The sequence below is a fragment of the Sarcophilus harrisii genome, chromosome 2, assembly GCF_902635505.1.
Source record: "Sarcophilus harrisii chromosome 2, mSarHar1.11, whole genome shotgun sequence".
Classification (NCBI taxonomy): domain Eukaryota; kingdom Metazoa; phylum Chordata; class Mammalia; order Dasyuromorphia; family Dasyuridae; genus Sarcophilus; species Sarcophilus harrisii.
In genome coordinates this window covers 337,609,721-337,633,230 of record NC_045427.1, presented here as the reverse complement: position 1 = coordinate 337,633,230, position 23,510 = coordinate 337,609,721, and the positions used below count along the sequence as shown (strand labels likewise).

The 23,510-nt window shown below is 36.2% G+C and overlaps 1 protein-coding gene across 3 annotated transcripts in view; it reads right to left on the bottom strand.

Moving 5' to 3' along the window:
* Positions 1-23,510, bottom strand: part of MIPOL1 (mirror-image polydactyly 1) — a 468,394-nt gene that overhangs the window by 392,444 nt on the left and 52,440 nt on the right. For all 3 annotated transcript variants that reach the window (XM_031952941.1, XM_031952940.1, XM_031952942.1), the window contains one exon: positions 13,580-13,709. In XM_031952941.1, the coding sequence (XP_031808801.1) occupies positions 13,580-13,709 (130 nt within the window). The remainder of the gene's footprint in view (positions 1-13,579; positions 13,710-23,510) is intronic.

Sequence of the window (23,510 nt, the reverse complement as noted above, 5' to 3'; positions counted from 1 at the left end):
CAGGCATCACTTGCCTGTCACCAAATGACTTTGACACAGGTAAAAATAGCCTTTTAATTTGAACATGAACTGGACTTAAGTGAGACAGAGTTTCACAAAGCTGTCTTCCTCACTCTCACTTCTAGAGCCATCAAAGTCTTTTGTCAAGACAAAAGTTAAGTATTGGCAACGAAAAATGTTAGTATTTGCAGTGTCAGTTTCAGCCACCTTCATAGCTGCCACAACAAATTTTTCTCATCTTCCTATTCTGCTGGAGGATGTTTTCACATCCTTGGGGCAGGTACCTTTTTAACTAACTGAAAGATGTGAGACCTTTCAGTTACCCTCAACCTGGTTTGGTGCATCTGCTTAAATGATTTACCAAGTGGTTACTGTACATGATCGAGATTTGGGTGAATCACTGGACATCAAAGGTAGAAAGCAACCCTGCAAAGAGCTTGGCAGCCCTCACACCAGAGGTGATAGTCTTCCTTGAACATACTCTACATTCTGGATGAAGGTTAATGGAGAAAGGAAAAAAGAACATATAGATTATTCTTCCAAAGGGATTTTAATGCTACAGAAACTTATTAATATGATGAACTGCTATATATTTCTTTTAAGTTAGATCAATTGACAAATTGAACTGTTTCAGCAAAATATAAGCCATTTTTTTAGTTTTATGTGTGTTTATTTTGTCTACCCAAGCAAATTTTAAGTTCTTTGAAGGTAAAGGGATCACTTATAAGATCAATGCACTTAAAATGGAAGAGAATTTTGGGATAATATAGTAAAATTATATTTATATATTAGGAAACCAGGGCCTTTTTTGGTTCACCCAGATGGCAAAGAAGAAAACAGAAATCTGAATCCAATTTCCACAATTGGAAACAGTTTCTCGCTAGCCTCGACAATAAGAGTTGAGAAAGAGATTAAAGGAATTAGAGTAGGTAATGAGGAAACCAAATTATCACCCTTTGCAGGTGATATGATAGTATACTTAGGGAACCCCAGAGATTCTACTAAAAAGCTAAAAAAGAAATAATTCACAATTTTAGCAAAAGTGCAGGATACAAAATAAACCCACATAAATCCTCAGCATTTTTATACACCACCAACAAAATCCAACAGCAAGAGATACAAAGAGAAATTCCATTCAAAATAACTGTTGATAGCATAAATTATTTGGGAATCTATCTACTAAAGGAAAGTCAAGAATTAGATGAGCAAAATTACAAAACACTTTCCACACACAGTCAGATTTAAATAACTGGAAAAATATTAAGTGCTCTTGGATAGGCCAAGTGAATAAAATAAAGATGACAATACTCCCTAAACTAATCTATTTATTTAGTGCTATACCAATCAGACTCCCAAGAAATTATTTTAATGACCTAGAAAAAATAACAAAATTCATATGGAAGAACAAAAGGTGGAGAATCTCAAGGGAATTAATGAAAAAAAAAATCAAATGAAGTTGGCTTAGCTGTACCAGATCTAAAATTATAGTGTAGAGCAGCAGTTACCAAAACCATTTGGTATTGGTTAAAGAATAGATTAGTTGATCAGTGGAATAGGTTAAGTTCACAGGACAAAATAGTCAATAACTATAGCAATCTAGTGATTGACAAATCCAAAGATCTCAACTTTTGGAATAAGAATTCATTATTTGACAAAAACTGTTGGGAAAACTGGAAATTAGTATGGCAGAAATTAGTCATGAACCCACGCTTAACATTGTACACCACGTTAAGATCAAAATGGGTCCATGATTTAGGCATAAAAAACAAGATTATAGAGGAAACCAAATTATCACTGTTTGCTAATGATATGATGGTATACGTAGAGAACCCTAGAGATTCTACTAAAAAGCTATTAGAAATAATCTACACCTTTAGCAAAGGTGCAGGATACAAAATAAACGCACATAAGTCATCAGCATTATTATATATCACTAACAAAATCCAACAGTTAGAGTTACAAAGAGAAATTCCATTTAAAGTAACTACCAATAGAATAAAATATTTAGGAATCTATCTGCCAAGGAAAAATCAGAAACTAAGTCTGACATAACTAATTGGAAAAATATTAAATGCTCTTGGATAGGGTAAGCAAATATAATAAAGATGACAATACTACCTAAACTAATCTATTTATTTAGAGCTATATCAATCAGACGCCCAAAAAAACTATTTTAATGACCTAGAAAAAATAACAATAAAGTTCATATGGAAAAACAAAAGGTCAAGAATTTCAAGGGAATTAATGAAAAAAAATCAAATGAAGGTGGCCTACCTGTATCTGATCTAAAATTATATTATAAAGCAGCAGTTACCAAAACCATTTGGTATTGACTAAGAAATAGACTAGTTGATCAGTGGAATAGGTTAGGTATAGAGGACAAAACAGTCAATAACATTAATGATCTAGTATTTGACAAATCCAAAGACCCCAGCTTTGGGGATAAGAACTCACTGTTTGACAAAAATTGCAAGGAAAATTGGAATTCAGTGTGGCAGAAACTAGGCATTGACCCACACTTAACACTGTACACGAAAATAAGGTCAAAATGGGTTCATGACCTAGGCATAAAGAATGAGATCATAAACAAATTAGAGGAACATAGGATAGTTTACCTCTCAGACCTGTGGAAGAAGAAGAAATTTATGACCAGAGAAGAACCAGAGATCACTACTGACTACAAAATAGAAAATTTTGATTATATCAAATTGAAAAGTTTTTGTACAAACAAAACTAATGCAGACAAGATTAGAAGGGAAACAATAAACTGGGAAAACATTTTTACAGGTAAAGGTTCTGATAAAGGCCTCATTTCCAAAACATATAGAATTGACTCTAATTTATAAGAAATCAAGCCATTCTTTGATTGATAAATGGTCAAAGTATATGAACAGACACTTGTCAGATGATAAAATTGAAATTATTTCTAGTATATGAAAAGGTACTTCAAATCACTATTGATCAAAGAAATGCAAATTAAACAACTCTGACACACCACTACATACCTGTCAGATTGGCTAAGATGACAGGAAAAGATAATGATGAATGTTGGAAAGGATGTGGAAAAACTGGAACACTGATATACTGTTGGTGGAACTGTGAATGGATCCAGCCATTGTGGAGAGCAATTTGGAACTATGCTCAAAAAGCTATCAAACTGTGCATACCCTTTGATCCAGCAGTGTTACTACTGGGCTTATATCCCAAAGAGATTTTAAAGAAAGGAAAGGGACCTGTATGTGTAAGAATGTTTGTAGCAGCCCTCTTTGTAATAGCCAGAAACTGGAAACTGAGTGGATGCCCATCAATTGGAGAATGTTTGATAAATTGTGGTACATGAATATTATGAAATATTATTATTCTGAAAGAAATGACCAAGAGAATGATTTCAGAAAGATCTGGAGAGACTTACATGAACTGATGCTGAGTGAAATGAGCAGGATCAGGAGATCATTATATACTTCAACAACAATACTATATGATGAGCAATTCTGATGGACATGGCTCTCTTCAACAATGAGATGAATCAAATCAGTTCCAATAGAGCACTAATGAATTGAACCAGCTACACCCAGCAAAAGAACTCTGGGAGATGACTATGAACCACTACATAGAATTCTGAATCCCTCTATTTTTGTCCACCTGCATTTTTTATTTCTTTCACAGGCTAATTGTACATTATTTCAAAGTCTGATTCTTTTTGTACAGCAAAATAACTGTTTGAACATGTATACTAATATTGTGTTTAATTTATACTTTAACATATTTAACATGTATTGGTCAACCTGCTATCTGGGGAGAGGGTGAGGGGAAGGAGGGGAAAAATTGGTACAAAAGTTTTGGCAATTGTCAATGCTGTAAAATTACCCATGCATATAATGTGTAAATAAAAAGGTATAATAAAAAAAGAATGAGATTATAAATAAATTAGAGGAACATAGGATAGTTCACCTCTCAGACTTACGGAGGAGGAAGGAATTGGTGATTAAAGAACTAGAGATCATCATTGATCACAAAATAGAAAATTTTTATTATATTAAATTAAAAAGCCTTTGTACAAACAAAACTAATGCAAACAAAATTAGAAGGGAAATAACAAACTGGGAAAACATTTTTACAGTTAATGATTCTGATAAAGGCCTCATTTCCAAAATATATAGAGAATTGACTCTAATTTATAAGAAATCAAGCCATTCTTCAATTAATAAATGGTCAAAGGATATGAACAGACAATTGTCAGATGAGGAAATTGAAATTATTTCTACCCATATGAAAGGGTGTTCTAAATCACTATTGATCAAAGAAATACAAATTAAGACAACTCTGAGATACCACTACACACCTGTCAGATTGGCTAAGATGCCAAGAAAAAATAATGATGAATGTTGGAGGGGATGTGAAAAAACTGGGACACTGATGCATTGCTGTTGGAGTTGTGAATGAATCCAAGAATTCTGGAAAGCAATCGGGAATTATGTCCAAAAAGTTATCAAACTGTGCATACCCTTTGATCCAGCAGTGTTACTATTGGGTTTATATCCTAAAGAGATACTAAAGAAGGGAAAGGCATCTGTATGGGCCAAAATGTTTGTGGCAGCCCTTTGTGTAGTGGCTAGACACTGGAAAATGGAATTATGCCTATCAATTGGAGAATGGTTGGGCAAATGGTGGTATATGAATGTTATGGAACATTATTGTTCTGTAAACAATGACCAGCAGGATGAATACAGAGAGGCTTGGAAAGACTTATATGAACTGACACTGAGTGAAATGAGCAGAACCAGGAGATCATTGTACATTTCAACAACAATAGTGTATGAGGATGTATTCTGATGGAAGTGGATATCTTCGACAAAGAGAAGATCCAATTCAGTTCCTGTAATGGGCTAAGGCTTGAGTTGATGCACTGAGATCCCAAGCACATCAGGCTAAATAGTAATTGGACTATATTCTATTAATATATATGCTTGGAGAAAGAATGGCCCCCGCCCACTCTCTGTGCAAGTCCTGATGTGTTGTATAGGAAATGACGATTTTGGTGGGTGGAGGCAGAGGGGCAGGAAGAGAGGCAGAGAGAGACTGCTGGTGGGTTCTGCTCTGGTGGCTTCTGGTCTCGTGGCTTCTGGTCTAGCTGGCTTCTTGACACAGCTGCTGACATTGCTAATCTCCCTTTACCTCCAATCCTTCTTCACCTCTACTAAGAATAAAGATTGAAGATTTGCCCTTAACCTGAATTCCTGACTCAGGCTGATTTTAAAATACGTGGTTATCACAAGTTCCAATTGATCAATGATGGACAGAATCAGGTACACCCAGAGAAGGAACACTGGGAAATGAGTGTGAACTGTGTGCATTTTTTGTTTTTTTTCCCAGGTTATTTTTACCTTCTGAATAGGAAATCTCCATATTATTAGTAAGTTCATTTCAAATCATTGTAAGAACGTGACTTTCCCCATGTAAACCTAATCTCCATCTGAACCATGTGAACCCAATCTCCATGTGAATGACTTTCGCCATGTAAACCTAATCCCCATGTGAACCATGTGAACCTAATCAAGGTATGATGTGACTTCTGTGAGAACTTGACCATTCTCTCACCCATAAGAGCATATGTTTTTGCTCTTTCTCCTGTGGGAACTTGACCATTCCCTAACCCATAAGACCAGGTGTTTTAGCTCCTTCTCCCATGAGAACGTGACCATTTTTTAACCTATAAGCTGGGAACGTACCACATGTGTTTTAGCTCCAAATACATGATTCCAGGAACTCCCCACTCCTTGGAACAGTTGCTGTCGATAAGGACTCCTTGTCGATATAACACTTGACTACAACCACCTGGAGCCCTTGCTGGTAATTCCCTGTCTTATATGATGCCTTTACTTGGCTCAAAGCCTTCTTTGTTCTGATTCCTATAAAAGGCAGGTAAAACATTCTCTATTTGAAATCTCACCTATGGAGATGACGATCTGCCTAGGATTTTCCTGTTTGGGACTCAAAGGCTGAATTACCGGGGTTTCCCAGCCAATATAAGTCAATTAGAGTTGGAGCTCCCCCGATTGGTGAAGTATTCTCTCTATCTGCTATCCTAATCATAATTCTCATTATTCTTTGTCTTTTATGTATTATTTGCTGTATTAGTTGTTATTGTAAGCATTCTATTCCATGTATTGTGTAATTAATATTGTAAACACTCTACTCCATGTACTGTGTAATTAAATTTTACTTTCACTTTGACTGAGTCCGAGAGCGTCATTTGTAGAAGCAAATCCGAACTTTTCCCTAAAATCACACAACACCTTCTGAATCCAATTCTTCTTGTGCAACAAGAGAACCGTATAGTTCTGCACACATATATTGTATCTAGGATATACTATAACATATTTAACATGTATAAGACTTCCTGCCATCCAGGGGAGTGGGTGGAGGGAGGAAAGGGAAAAGTCGGAACATAAGTGAGTGCAAGAGATAATGTTGTAAAAAATTACCCATGCATATGTTCTGTCAATAAAAAGTTATAATAATAAAAAAGCATAGTTTCTTTTCTATTATATCCTGCTAATTCTGTCAGTAATAAATAGAGTGAGAGTTCCTTACTTCAAGTCTATGACTTTGTTTTTAAAATATTTAACAAATGAACTTCAATATAATTTTTAAAAGGTTGCATAGATTGCCAAAAGAGTCTAGGACATCAAAAAGTTTAAAGAAATCCTGAAGTGAATCCTGAGTAGTGAAAACTAAGACTGTTCTTCTCTCATGACACCTTACATGGAACTAGAAAGAGTATAGGAAATGAAAAATGCCTTTTGGTTAATTATAGAACATTGGACTAATACAATTTATTTTTGTAGAAATACTATTTTAGAAAATATTAAAACTTTCGGGGACAAAGACAAGATGGCAGAATAGAGAAAGCATTCACCTGAGCTCTCCTAACATTCCACTCCAAACAATTTTAAAATAATACCTCAAGTCAATTCTAGAGTGACAAAAGGGCAAAGAGAGACATTTTTCCAGATCAAGACAGCATAGGAAAATAGAGAGAATGGTTACACATGGATGAAGCCTGGCTCAGAACTCATGTGGATGAAACTGAGAGGCAGGAACCAGGTGATGGTGAAAGAAGGAGCAGCAACATTTTTGAGAGTTCTCAACCCAGAATTCATAAGAGGCCCTGAAAACTGATCAAAAAGAGACTACAGGAGACCTCTGTCCTAGAATTAAAAGCAGAACTAGACACTGTTTGGCAAATCCAATTCTTATACTCTCTTCTAGGTCATAGTTCAAACATGGAGAGAAACACTATTAGTCAAGAGAGAATGGAAGCCCTGAGGAACACAGTACTGATTTTGGTCAACAGGGATCAAGAATGAGGGACATCATCACTTTTGTTCTAAGAGATCAGAGATTTTGAAGAAAAATATCATTTGGGGGAACCAAAGAAGCAGGAGGTCTAGGGAGCAATATTGACTGCAGTCTCAAAGAATCTCAAAGGATTCTTCCTGAGTAAAGACATGTCTTCTTAGATCATAACATGTTAGTAGCATCAAAAACTTGCAAACCCCCAGAACTAGTCTGAAAAGAGAAATACAAAAAAGCCTAAAGTTTGGGACATTGTTCTCCCAACCCTTCACCCTCCCCACAAATGAGAGGAAAAGAGTCTATTATTAACATAAAGTTCCAAATCAAGAACAGTGTGAAATAATGTATATCCAACAATAACAAAAGAAGAAACTAGCCATAAAAAGCTATTATGATGACAGATAAAATCAAGAAAGAAACTCAGAAGAAGCCATTGAAGTCAAAACAGCTAAAATCAAAAATGGCTCAAAGGGGAAAAAAATGTAAATTGGAAACAAACCCTAGGAGAAATTTTTTAAAAATTCAAATTCAAATAAGAATGGTAGATGTAAAATTAGATAAAGAAATGAAAGCAGAGAATTATGAAAAAAATTAATTTGTTGGTAAAAGAGGCACAAAAATACTGAAGAAAATAATACCCTGAAAGGCAGAGTTGCTCAAATACAAATGGAGGTACAAAATCTCACTAAAGAAAATAATTCTTAAAAAAAATAGAAAACAGAAATAGTATTTAGAAAGTTGAAGCTAATGATTACATGAGAAATCATGAAACAATAAAACAAAATTAGAAAAAAAATTTTTAAATAAAAGAAAATATATATCTTTGGAAAAATAAAGAACTGACCTGGAAAATACATAGAGAACTGATAATTTAAGAATTATTGAAACCCAAGGTAAAAAAAAAAAAAGAGTATACACACACACACACACACACACACACATATATATATATATATATATATATATATATATATAAAATCATCTAGGGTAGATTGGTGGTGGAACAAAGTATATACTTTATATATATAATTTATTTGTATTTTGCAAATAAAAGACTCAAGAATTTGGAATAAGAATTCATTGTTTTATAAAAATTGATGGGAAAATTGAAAAGCAATATGGCATAAATTAATCATTAAACCAATATTTTACACCTTTTACCAAGATAAGGTCAAAATGGATACATGATCTAAATATAAAAAGAGATATTACAAGAAAATAGAACATAATATTTTTAGACTTATGGCTAGATAAATGATTTATGAATAAATAAGAGATAGCATTTTGAGGGTAATATGAATAATTCCAAATATGTTAAGCATTTGAACAAATAAAACAAAATTCAAAGATCAGAAGAAAAGCAGAAAATTGAAGGGAAACACTATAGGCCATTTCTCACATAAAAGTCCCCTCTATTAAATATATAAGGAACTTTGTCAAATCTATGAGTCATTCACATTTAAGATATATAGGACTGATTGCCATTTGGGGGAGGGGGTGGAGGGAAGGAGAAGAAAAGTCGAACAGAAGTGAGTGCAAGGATAATGTTGTAAAAAATTACCCAGGCATGGGTTCTGTCAATAAAAAAGTTATAATTATTAAAAAAAAATTTATGAGTCATTTTCCAATTGTTAAGTGATTAAAAGACATGAACAGGTAATCAAAACAATTTATGCTCATATAAAAATGCTCTGAATAACTACTGATTAAAGAAATGCAAATTAAAGCAACCCTGAAATACCATCTTATATCATCAGATTGGCTAAAAATGATTGAAGACAAAAGTGACAAATGTTGGAGGAGATATGGAAAAATTGGAACAGTAATCCATTGTTGGTTGACCTGTGAACTGATCCAATCATTTTGGAGAGCAATGTGGAATTATGTCCAAAGTGTTATTAAACTGCCTATTCTCTTTGACTCAGCAATACTACTGCTAGGTCTGTTTGCCAAGATGATCAGGAAAAAGGAAAATTTTATATATATATATATATATATGTATGTATGTATGTATGTATTCCAAAATGTATAAAACAGATTTCTTTGTTGTGGCAAAGAACTGGAAGTTTCAGGGATGTCCAGCAATCGAAGAATGGATGAACAAGTTTTAGTATCTGATTATGATAAAATATTACTGTGCTACAATAAATGATAAGCTTGACGACCTTAGGAAAACACAGACTTGCACAAAATAATGAAAAGGGAAATGAATAACAACAAGAGAATGACGTATAAAATAACAGCAACAACTTTGAATGAATAATCATTTTGACTATTATAAATGCCCAAATTAACTATAAAGGTATTATGAAGGAAGATGCTATCTATATAGAATTATTTTAATACATCCATACAGATATATATATATATGTGTGTACATATATATTCACATATATATATACATATTTGTGTCTAATGGTAGCCATTTCTAAGTTGAGGAGGAAGGAAGATAAAAGAGAAAATTTTGCATGACTTTATTATATATTTAAAAGAAATAGCAAGTTGTACCCAATAGATATGCAGTTTTGTGTAATCATATTTTTATTATATAATGTTATGTAAATGCTTGTTTTATTACACAAATTAAAAATTAAATAAATCAAAACAATTTTTAAAAGAATGAAAGATTATTTCTTCATCAAGGAAACTGCAAACCAGAGGGTAAAATAGAAATTTAAAGCATTCACCAATCACTACCAGCAAGACATCTCAAAATGCAAATTCCCAGGAATATTACAGCCAAAATTCAGAAATCTCAAGTAAAAAGAGAAAATACTTCAAGCAGCCAGAAAGAAAACTAAAGATGCAAATGTTTGAAATAAGAACTCAACATCTGACAAAAATTTATGGGAAAAGTAGAAAGAAGATCAGCAAAATGCAGGCATAGACCAAGATCTTACAACATATACCAAAGGGATAAAAATGGGTAAGTAAAACTGAATAAAAGATTTAGCCTTAAAAGGTAATATCATAAGTAAATTGGAGGAACATAGAAAAGGTATCTGTCAGATCATGGATAAAAGAAAAATGTATGACCAAACAAATAAGAGAGAGAGGATCACAATAAATAAAAAAGATTACATGAAATTTAAAAATTTTAACAGACACAAAATTAATACAGCTGAAATTAGAAGGAAACCAGGAAAATGGAGGAAAAACATAAAGCATTTCTCTAATAAAAATATAGTTTCTCAAATATATAGGAAATTGAGCCAAATTAATAAAAATAAAAATCATTCCCCAGCTGATAAATGATAAAAGGATATGAACTAGTACTTTTAAGAAGAAGAAATCAAAACTATCAATGGTTTCATGGAAAAATGCTCTAAATCACTTCTAATTAAAGAAATGCAAATTAAAACAACTCAGTGATACTGTCTCACACCTATCAGACTGGGTAACATGTTGTTGGTCCTTCATTCTTGAAGAGGACCATGACATCAGAGAGGTGATGCCATGACATGCAAGTGAATTGTATTTAAGTAAAGGAGGGTTGTGCAAGATCATCTGCCACAGTTTCCTCTCCAGAGCTAGGGTCCAGTGGCCAGATATAGATTTGAGTGACTGGAAATGGTCCTGGATGAAACGGGAGACTTTCATCTTTTTAAGCTAAGGTCTTCAACAGGTCTGTTTTACCTATTCAGTGATTAAAGTTGCAATAGAAGCAAAGAATCTCCTCTTTTACCTACTCCAAAAAAAAAAAATCTAAATAATTAGTTAAATGAATCTGGAAGGGGTAGACCTAAAGAATTTCTAGTCAAAACATGACATAACATATGAAAAGATGCTCCAAGTCATTATTAATCAGAGAAATGCAAATTAAGACAACTCTAAGATACCACTACACACCTGTCAGATTGGCTAAGATGACAGGAAAAAATAATGATGATTGTTGGAGGGGATGTGGGAAAACTGGGACATTGATGCATTGTTGGTGGAGTTGTGAACAAATCCAACCATTTTGGAGAATAGTTTGGAATTATGCTCAAAAAGTTATCAAACTGTGCATACCCTTTGATCCAGCAGTGTTACTACTGGGCTTATATCCCAAAGAGATTATAAAGAAGGGAAAGGGACCTGTATGTGCACGAATGTTTGTGGCAGCCCTTTTTGTAGTGGCTAGAAACTGGAAACTGAATGGATGTCCATCAGCTGGAGAATGGGCTGAATAAATTGTGGTATATGAAAATTATGGAATATTACTGTTCTGTAAGAAATGACCAACAGGATGATTTCAGAAAGGCCTGGAGAGACTTACACGAACTGATGCTGAGTGAAATGAGCAGGACCAGGAGATCATTATATACTTCAACAACAATACTATATGATGACCAGTTCTGATGGACCAGGCCATCCTCAGCAACGAGATCAACCAAATCATTTCTAATGGAGCAGTAATGAACTGAACTAGCTATGCCCAGAAAAAGAACTCTGGGAGATGACTAAAAACCATTACATTGAATTCCCAATCCCTATATTTATGCCCACCTGCATTTTTGATTTCCTTCACAAGCTAATTGTACAATATTTCAGAGTCTGATTCTTTTTATACAGCAAAATAATGTTTTGGTCATGTATACTTATTGTGTATCTAATTTATATTTTAATGTATTTAACATCTACTGGTCATCCCGCCATCTAGGGGAGGGGGTGGGGGGTAAGAGGTGAAAAACTGGAACAAGAGGTTTGGCAATTGTTAACGCTGTACAGTTACCCATGCATATAACCTGTAAATAAAAGGCTATTAAATTAAAAAAAAAAACATGACATAAAAGGAAAATGACAAATGTTAGAGATGTGAAAGAAGTAGAACACTAAAATACTGTTGGTATAATTATGAACTGCAATAACCATTTTGCTCAATTTGAAACTACACCTAAAGTGCTATAAAACTTTGTACACATTTACAGCAATATTATACAGATAATCAATGGTGAAAGATTTAGCTACTTTGATGAAAACAATGATGCAAGACAATTCCAAAAAGACCCATTTTGAAAAATGTTATCTACCTACAGAGAGAAAACTGATGAACTCTAAATGGAGATGAAAGCATATTTTTTTTATTTTGTGTTTTTTTTTCAAATATGGTTAATATGGAAATATGGTTTGCATGACATCATATGTAAAACTGCTTGCCTTCTCAAGGACTGAGGAAGGGCAGGAATAAAAAAATAATTTGAAACTAAAAAAATTTCAAGTAATTCTTAAAAAATTAACTATGAAAGACATATGAAGAAGGTTGCTTATCTATATCTAAAAAAAGAAGTGATAAACAGAAGTATAGAATAATTTTACATATGTATATCTAGTTATGTTTAGTAGAAGCCAATTTGCAGGGACAAGGAGTAAGGAAAAATAATTAAGAAATTTACATGGTGACTTTATTATATATTTAAAAGGAATAGTATGCTGTACATGGTAGATTTGTGGTTTCATACTAGGTCACCTTTTTTGTTGTGTGATGTGCTTGTTTTGTTTCAAGAATTGAGAATAAAATGATTTTTGAAAAATGTTTTTAAATGCAATCTGGAAATAGTAAATGCAATAAATTAAAAAATTTCAAAAATAAAAATAATGAAATATGAGTGTCTGAGTAAGATACATGAAAATCTAGGAGAAAATAATTAAGTGCAGAGGAGCAATCATACTATTAAGCAGGGAACAGGGAAAGTAGGAGTACAGGGCTAAATAGAAATTAAGTTGAGAATTAAGAAATTGTTATTATTAGAGTTAATGGACAAAGAGGTGTCCAAGAAGAAAATAATGTAAGATAAATAATGTTAAATCGAGGAAGAAGAGAGAAACTCAAATGTGCCAAACAAAGTAAAGAGCTGTTGTCTAATTTGTTTATTAAGGCGGTTAAGAATGCTGGGCCTGAAATAAGCAAAACATCTTCTGGAGTTTAAATTGAGCCTATACTGTATCACCCTGCATAAGTCACTTAACTCTCTTTGTCTCAGTTTCTCAATTGTAAAAATGATCTGGAGAAGGAAAAACAAATCACTCAAGTATCTTTCTCCAGAAAACTTCAAAAACTATCATGAAAAGTTGGACATGAGTGAAAAATGACATGTCAACAATCATCTTTCAGGCAAGGAATCAATAATATTGGAAAATAATTAGATAAGTACAAGACTTCATTTAACACTATGTGATCACCATATGATGTCTAGACAAGATTTCTTATAATTTATATTATTTACAAATGCATACATACTCTTTCAGATATTTCTCAAGTTCCCTGGCTCGTGAAATGGCTTCATCTTTCTCCTCATTGGCTAATTGGAGTCTAGACATGATAGCTTCATCACGTTCCCTCTGTGCAAAATAGATTTCTTCAACCAGAGCTGTAAAAATAAATAATTCATACTTAAAAACACTGAAAGAGAGATAGAAAATCAATGTAAAGGAAACAGTAAACTCTGTTTTAATAAATACATGTATATTCAATTGAATTGATCTAAAAGTAATGTAATTCCTATAGAAATCATCACTATAAATAACTACTGCAAGAGTTTTAGAAATGAGGCACTGAAACAATAAGCTAAATCTATATTTTGCATATGCATTCAATTCGGAAAAACTAACTGAAAACATAAAATACATTCTTGAAGAGTCTTTTAAATTGTAAAACTTCAGATTTCTCCTAGGACATTATTTGGAAAGACATTTTAATTTCTTAAAGATAGCCTTGTATAAAGTATATATACATATACATATACATTTACATATATACATATACTATATATTTATACTATATATATATAGTATAAAGATAACAAAAGATAGCCTACCTGTCAAATCTGTGGAGAAGAAAGATGATCAAAGATGAACTAAAGAACATTATGAAATGCAAAATGGATAATTCTGATTAAAGTAAATTGAAAGGTTTTTGTACAAACAAAATCGATGTAGCAAAGAGTAGATTATAAGCAGAAAACTTAAGAAAAAATTTTATAACCAGGGTTCTGATAAAGGCCTCATTTCTAAAATATAGAGAATTGATTCAAATTTATAAAAACACAAGCCATTCTCCAATTGATTATTAGTCAAAGAATATGAACAATTTCCAGATGAAGAAAATAAAGTCATGTGGAAAAAAATTCTTTAATATTTGATCCAGCAATGTTTCTACTGTGTCTGTATCCCAAAGAGATCATAAAAAAGGAAAGAGGACCCACATATGCAAATATGTTTGTAGTAGCCCTTTTTGTGATGGCAAGAAACTGGAAATTGCATGGATGCCCATAAGTTGGGGAATGGCTGAATAAGTTATGGTATATGAATGTAATAGAACATTATTGTTCTACAAGAAATGATAAGCAGGCTGATTTCAGAAGAGCCTGGAAAAACTTACATAAACTGATGCTGAGTGAAGTGAGCAGAATCAAGAGAACATTTTTCACAGTAGCAAGATTATGTGATGATCAACTATGATGGACTTAGCTCTTTTCAACAATGACACGATTTAAGACAATTTCAATAAGACTTGGGATGGAAAATGCCATCTACATTAAGAGAGAGAACTACAGAGATTATCAGGGTGAGGCCTTAATCCCTCTAATGGCTTTGTTTAAATATTGAAGTTTTCAAGATTGGTGGTTAAGTATGCAAAAACCAAACAAAATACTTTTCACACAAATAAATCAGATTTAAACATTTAGAAAAATATAAATTATTCATGGCTAGTCGGGACTAATACCATAAAAATGTATTGCCTAAATTGTTGTACTTGTTCAATGCCATATCAATCAATGAGCCAAAACATTATTTTATAGAACTAGAAAAAATAGTAAAATTCATCTAGAAGAACAAAAGGTCAAGAATATCAAGGAAATTAATGAAAAAAAAATGCAAAGATGCTGTCTTAGCAGTACCAAATCTAAAACTATATTATAAAGCAACAGTCATCAGAAGCATTTGGTACTGACTAAGAAATAGATCAGATAATCAATGAAATAGATACAAATGACACAATAAGCAAGGCCTACAGTAATCCATTACTTGATAAACTCCCAAACTTCAGCATATGGAATAACAACTCACTATTTGACAAAATTTTCTGGGAAAACTGGAAAATAATATGTTAGAAACTTAGTATAGACCTACATCTCACACCCTATATCAAAATCAGGTGATTTGGACAAAAAGGGTAATACCACAAACAAATTAGAACAAGGGAAAATTAACCTATCAGATCATTGCAGAATGTAGGAATTTATGGCCAAAGAAGAACTACAGAACAATATGAAAGGCAAAGTGGACAACTTGGATTACATTAAATTAAAAAGTTTTTGCACGAACAAAACCAGCACAAACAAAATTAAAAGGGAAGTACAAAGCTGAGAAAAAAATTTTACAACTAATATTTCTGATAAAGGTCTCAATTCTTTTATTTATTATTATTATAGCTTTTTATTTACAAAACATATGCATGGGTAATTTTTCAACATTGACCCTTGCAAAACCTTCTATTCCAACTTTCCCCCTCCTTCCCCCCACCACCTCCCCTTAGATGTCAGGTAGTTCAATATATGTTAAATATGTTAACATATATGTTAAATCCAATATATGTATACATATTTATACAGTGCTGCATGAGGAAAATGGGAATCTAGAAAGAAAGAAAAAACTTAAGAAGGAAAACAAAAATGCAAGCAAACAATAGCAGAAAGAGTAGAAATGCTATGTTGTGATCCACACTCATTTCCCATAGTTCTCTCCTGGGTGTAGCTGATTCTCTTCTTTACTGAACAATTGGAATTGGTTTGAATCATCTCATTGTTGAAGAGAACCACATCCATCAGAGCTGATTATCATATAAACTTGTTGTTGCTGTGTATAATGATCTCCTGGTTCTGCTTATTTCACTTATCATCAATTCGTATAAGTCTCTCCAGCCCTCCCTGAACTCATCCTGCTGGTCATTTCTTACAGAACAATAATATTCTATAACATTCATATACCACAATTTATTCAGCCTTTCTTCAATTGATGGGCATCCATTCAATTTCCAGTTTCTAGCCACTACAAAAAGGGCTGCCACAAACATTTTTGCACATGTGGGACCCTTTCCCTTCTTTAAGATCTCTTTTGGATATAAGCCTAGCAGTAACACTGCTGTATCAAAGGGTATGCACAATTTGATAATTTTTGAGCATAGTTCCTAACTGCTCTCCAGAATGGTTGCATCTGTTCACAATTCCACCAACAATGTATCAGTGTCCTAGTTTTCCAACATCCCCTCTAACATTCGTCATAATCTTTTCCTGTTATCTTAGCCAATCTGAGAGATGTACAGAGGTATCTCAGAGTTGTCTTAATTTGTATTTTTCTGATCAATAATTGTAGAGGGCCACAGATAGTCTCGTTTGGCTCCCCATTTTCCTTTGGTGCCCACCTCCCTTCCTGAGAAGTCAGATACTGTGCTGGGGTGATGTAATGCTATCAGAGTTAGCACTTGTGCAACATGCTGTGGTGATGTAATAGTTCTACAGTTGGCACATGCTTAGTGTGCTGTAGTGATGTAATCCCACTAAGATATTTAAGGGCTGAGAGAACTTGAAATAAACAGACTCCATCTTTATATCATCCTTGTGAGTCTCCTGCCTTCATCACTCCTCCACTAAGATCAAGGACTCAGGCTGGTCCCAAGGTCCTCCAGAGAGCTAGTCCAGATGGTATATTTGAGGTTTGAGCTGATGCACTGAGGTCCCAAGTACATGAGGCTAGATAGTAATTGGGCTATACTCTATTAATATACATGATTGGATTAAGAATGGTCCCTGCCCATTCTCCTTGCAAGTCCTGATGTGTTGTATAGGAAATGACGATTTTGGTGGGTGGAGGCAGAGAGAAAGGGAAGAAGGCCAAGGGGAAGAAGGTGGCTCCGGCCCCTGCTGTAGTAAAGAAACAAGAGGCACCCACAGCAGTCCTTCATCAAGGACACAGTGTGATAGAGTGGGTGAACCTCCCAGCACAACCAGATCAAAGCCTTACACCCCTACCCAGTGCTTGTGGCTAGAATTTTATTAAAGGCCACTAAGCCAGCAGTACAATTATCTGGGACAAGACCTGATAAGATATACACCTTTTATACCAATACACAAATTAATGTGTGTTGTGAGACCATCCCAGAGTGGCAAATTTTATTAGCCATGGCTCCAAATTTTTACATGGGTCTCCATTAAAGATAACTAGACTATTACATAATTGGCGATGGACTCTTGAAGAAAAAGTTTCTAAAGTTCCTCTTCAAGGACCAACAATCTTCACGGATGCATCCAAACATAATATTTGTGCTGTGTACTCTCATGATCTAACTATAAAGAGAGTAGTCAGAACTCCTTTTCAGTCCACTCAGCAGAATGAATTGTATGCGATCATTCTAGCTCTTACTTATTATCCAGGAGACATAAATATAATATCTGATTCGGCCTATTCAGTAGGTGTGGTACAAAGAATTGCCACAGCCCAAATAAAATTTGCAGCCTCTAATATATATCAGCTCTTTAAGAAACTTCAAGAGCAAGTGAGAAAACATCCAGGTAAGATCTATATATTACAAGTCCATTCTCATAGTGGACTTCCAGGTCCCATATTTGATGGCAATTCAAAGGCAGATAGCCTTCTAACTATGTTGGTCAATACCCCTTTGTTCCAAGAAGCTCAGGCATCTCATTCTAAATATCATCAGGCTGCTGAGCTTTACGTTTCACAATTTGGAATAACAAAGAGGAAGCTAGGAGCATAGTAAAAGCCTGTCGGCTTGCCTTCCTTTCCACGCTCCTACACTGCCTCAGGGAAGAACCCTCGTAGTTTGAGACCCAATGAAATCTGGCAAATGGATGTGACCCATTATAAATCTTTTGGTCGTCTGTCTTTCATCCATGTTGTGGTAGACACCTTTTCAGGATTCACTTTTGCAATGCCAGCAGCAAAAGAGACAGCCCTGTGGTCACTGAATTCCTCATACAAGCATTTGCCATTATGGGTGTGCCACAAGCAATAAAACAGACAATGGTCCTGCTTATACTTCGAAACATTTTGCACACTTTTGTCACAGTATAAGATTTTACACACCACAGGCATCCTTTTAATCCTCAAGGACAGAACAATAGTGGAGAGGAGAAACAGAGATATTAAGACGCTCCTCCAAAAACAAAAGAAAGGAGCCACAGGTAACCCTAGAGAACTTCTAAATCTAGCTCTTTATACTATTAACTTCTTGATTTTGACAAAGATGCACTGGCTCCGGCTGACAGGTTTTATAACCCACCGGAAGGTCAGTGTTCAGTCGAAACAGCTCCACTATCTTTAGATAATCGCCAGGTGATGTGGAGAGACCCAGAAAGTGGTGAATGGAAAGGACCAGATAGGCTAACTGCTTTGGGAGAGGGTTTGCTTTAGTCTCTACAGGTGGAGAAGGAATCAGATGGGTGCCAACGAGCCAAATTCGCCTTGTCCATCGCAGAGAGATCGAGCAGACCTTTGAAACAAAGAGAAGACCCAAGAAATATCAGGTGTCTGTTGCTGATTGTGCTCACCATTGAAAGAGCGTGGCAGTTATGGCGTTTGACTCATGGACATCAAAGATTGTGGGACTTCAAAACCCTCAGGAATCATTGGATTCTCTGAGCCATAGGACTCAAAACCCTCAGGAATCATTGGATTCTCTGAGCCATAGGACTTAAAACTCTCAGGAATCATTGGATTCTCTGAGACATAGGACTTGAAAACCCTCAGGAATCATTGGATTCTCTGAGCCATAGGACTTGAAAACTCTCAGGAATCATTGGATTCTCTGAGACATAGGACTTGAAAACCCTCAGGAATCATTGGATTCTCTGAGACATAGGATTGAAAACTCTCAGGAATCATTGGATTCTCTGAGAAATGATAAGACTGTTACAACACTTCAAAATCTGCTGGAATCATTGGATTCCCTAACACATAAAAGACTTTTCAGGACTTCAAAAACTCAGGGGGATCATTGGATTCCTTGACATGTGAAACAATGGACAATAGATTGGTTTTGGACTATCTCTTGGCTGCTAAAAGGTTATGTGTGACTGTTGTTTACATACCCTCCTCCTAGCACTTCTGGTGATCTTTTCCAACACCATGTTGATTTATATTGTTTGCTATTCTGCTACTTGTGTGTACAATTCATGTTTGTTACACCACATCGAGCCTGCACTGACTGAGGGAGGGTCATCCCTAATACCTCTGCGTTATTGCTATGTGCTTGTGTAATACCTCCCATGCTGATGGGTTTGTGCATAATAAGACCCTTCAGCCCAGAAAGCCGCTAGCAACCTCCATTTCCCTCTGGTGCTTTTCATCTCCCTTCCTGAGATGTCAGGAAGGGCGTGATCATCTCCTTTTAGTGCTTTCACCGCCTTTCCTGAGAAGTCAGGAGGCTGTGATCACCTCCTTTCGGTGCTTTCACCTCCTTCCCTGAGAAGTTAGGGAGGCTCTGATCACCTCCCTTGGGGCTCTGACCTCCCTGAGGAATCAGGGATGGCATGACCACCGTGTTCTAAAATAAAAGAGCAGGAAATGTAATGGGCTGAGGTTTGAGCTGATGCACTGAGGTCCCAAGTACATGAGGCTAGATAGTAATTGGGCTATACTCTATTAATATACATGATTGGATTAAGAATGGTCCCTGCCCATTCTCCTTGCAAGTCCTGATGTGTTGTATAGGAAATGACGATTTTGGTGGGTGGAGGCAGAGAGAGAGGGAGGAAGACAAGTGGGGAGAGATTGGGCTGAGTTCGAGACTCCGAGCTGCTGGTTGTGTGGCTGCTAGTGGAGCTATCTTCTTGACTCAGCTGCACACATTGCTATCGCCGATTCTCTTCCACCTCCGATCCTTCTTCACTGAGAATAAAGACTGACGATTTTCCCTAACCTGAATTCCTGTCTCGTGCTGATCTTAAAATATACGATCTTAACAGTCTCGTTTGGCTCCCCATTTTCCTTTGGTGCCCACCTCCCTTCCTGAGAAGTCAGATACTGTGCTGGGGTGATGTAATGCTATCAGAGTTAGCACTTGTGCAACATGCTGTGGTGATGTAATAGTTCTACAGTTGGCACATGCTTAGTGTGCTGTAGTGATGTAATCCCACTAAGATATTTAAGGGCTGAGAGAACTTGAAATAAACAGACTCCATCTTTATATCATCCTTGTGAGTCTCCTGCCTTCATCACTCCTCCACTAAGATCAAGGACTCAGGCTGGTCCCAAGGTCCTCCAGAGAGCTAGTCCAGATGGTATATTTTGGTACCCCAACGTGGGGGCTCTAGAAAGCAACAGTATATTTTATCACCCCAACTTGGGGACTCTAGAAAGTACATTATGGTTGGCACCCAACGTGGGGCCCTTAGAAACACAGGGCCTTGCAAAGAAGGGCACAAATCAGCTGGAATGACGGGATCAGCCAAGTTCAGTGGAGAAGTCCCTATGACCCAGAAATAGGATTAGTATAAAAATAACCAAGCAGCAAGATTAGGTAATGGCAATTTTATGTTTCAGTCAAAATGAAGCAGATAAGAAGAAATAAGCCTCCCTTCCTAGGGAGGTATGAAGTATGTTTAGTTAGGTTAACAGAGAAGAAAAGTTTATTGGTAACTCAGAAGCAGATCAATGAGTTCTCAGGTTCTCAGAAGGGTATGTTTCATTGGTTCTTTAAGGGAGTGAGATTAGAGTTAGAGAAGTGAAAGTTAGTGGGAGAACTTGTGAAGACCGTGTATTTTTAAAATCAGCAGGAGTCCGGAGTTCAGGTTAGGGGAAAATCGTCAGTCTTTATTCTCAGTGAAGAAGGATTGGAGGTGGAAGAGAATCGGCGATAGCAATGTGTGCAGCTGAGTCAAGAAGCTAGCTAGACCCGCAGCCACACGACCAGCAGCCAGGAGAATGGAACCCAGGCCCAATCTCTCCCAGCTTCTTCCTGTTCTCTCTGCCTCACCCACAAAATCGTCATTTCCTGTACAACACATCAGGACTTGCACAGAGAGTGGGCAGGGACCATTCTTTATCCAATCATGTATATTAATAGAGTCTAGTCCAATTACTATTTAGCCTCATGTACTTGGGACCTCAGTGCATCAACTCAAGCTTCAGCCCATTACATCTCCTGCTTTCTTTTATTTTAGAACACAGGTGGTCATGCCATCCCCGACTCCTCAGGGAGGTCAGAGCCCCCAAGGGGAGGTGATCAGAGCCTCCCTAACTTCTCAGGGAAGGAGGTGAAAGCACCGAAAAGGAGGTGATCACAGCCTCCCTGACTTCTCAGGAAAGGCAGTGAAAGCACTAAAAAGGAGATGATCACACCCTCCCTGACATCTCAGGAAGGGAGATGAAAAGCACCAAAGGGAAATGGGGGTTGCTAGCAGGTTTCTGGGCTGAAGGGTCTTATTATGCGCAAACCCATCAGCATGGGAGGTATTACACAAGCACATAGCAATAACGCAGAGGCTATTAGGGATGACTCTCCGCACAGTCAATGCAGGCTCAATGTGGTGTAACAAACATGAATTGTACATGCAAGTAGCGGAATAGCAAACAATATAAATCAACATGGTGTTGGAAAAGATCACCAGAAGTCCTAGAAGGAGGGTATGTATACAACAGTCACACATACACCTTCTTCAGCAGCCAAGAGATAGTCCAAAACCAATCTATTGTCCATTGTTTCACATGTCAGGGAATCCAATGATCCCCCTGAGTTTTTGAAGTCCTGCAAAAGTCTTTTTATGTGTTAGGGAATCCAATGATTCCAGCAGATTTTGAAGTCCTGTAACAGTCTTATCATTTCTCAGAGAACCCAATGATTCCTGAGAGTTTTCAAGTCCTATGTCTCAGAGAATCCAATGATTCCTGAGGGTTTTCAAGTCCTATGGCTCAGAGAATCCAATGATTCCTGAGGGTTTTCGAGTCCTATGTCTCAGAGAATCCAATGATTCCTGAGGGTTTTGAAGTCCCACAATCTTTGATGTCCATGAGTCAAACGCCATAACTGCCACGCTCTTTCAATGGTGAGCACAATCAGCAACAGAACCACCTGATATTTCTTGGGTCGTCTCCTTTGTTTCAAGGGTCTGCTCAGTCTCTCTGTGATGGACAAGGCAAATATGGCTCGTTGGCACCCATCTGATTCCTTCTCCACCTGTAGAGATACAAGCAAACCTCTCCCCAAAGCAGTTAGCCTTTCCATTCACCACTTTCTGGGTCTCTCCACATCACCTGGCAATTATCTAAAGATAGTGGAGCTGCTCGCACTGAACACTGCCCTTCTGGTCGGTTATAAAACCTATCTGCCGGAGCCAGTGCATCTTTGTCAAAAATCAAGAAGTTAATAGTATAAAGGGCTAGATTTAGAAGTTCTCTAGGGTTACCTGTGGCTCCTCCTTTCTTTTGTTTTTGGAGGAGCATCTTAATATCTCTGTTTCTCCTCTCCACTATTGCCTGTCCTTGAGGATTGAAAGGTATGCCCGTGGTGTGTAAAATCTTATACTGTGCACAAAAGTGTGCAAAATGTTTCGAAGTATAAGCAGGACCATTGTCTGTTTTTATTGCTTGTGGCACACCCATAATGGCAAATGCTTGTATGAGGAATTCAGTGACTACTGGAGCTGTCTCTTTTGCTGCTGGCATTGCAAAAGTGAATCCTGAAAAGGTGTCTACCACAACGTGGATGAAAGACAGACGATCAAAAGATTCATAATGGGTCACATCCATTTGCCAGATTTCATTGGGTCTCAAACCATGAGGGTTCTTCCCTGGAGGCAGTGTAGGAGCGTGGAAAGGAAGGCAAGCCATACAGGCTTTTACTATGCTCCTAGCTTCCTCTCTTGTTATTCCAAATTGTAAACGTAAAGCTCGAGCAGTCTGATGATATTTAGAATGAGATGCCTGGGCTTCGTGGAACAAAGGGGTATTGACCAACATAGTTAGAAGGCTGTCTGCCTTTGAATTGCCATCAAATATGGGACCTGGAAGTCCACTATGAGAGTGGATATTACAAGAACTAAAAGAATACCAGGGGTTAAAACCAATTTTAAGGAATCCTAAAAGTTTTAAAACCTGGAAAGATTTTTAACTGGGGCAGCCAGACAAGGAAGTCTGAGGAGAAAAACAGAGTT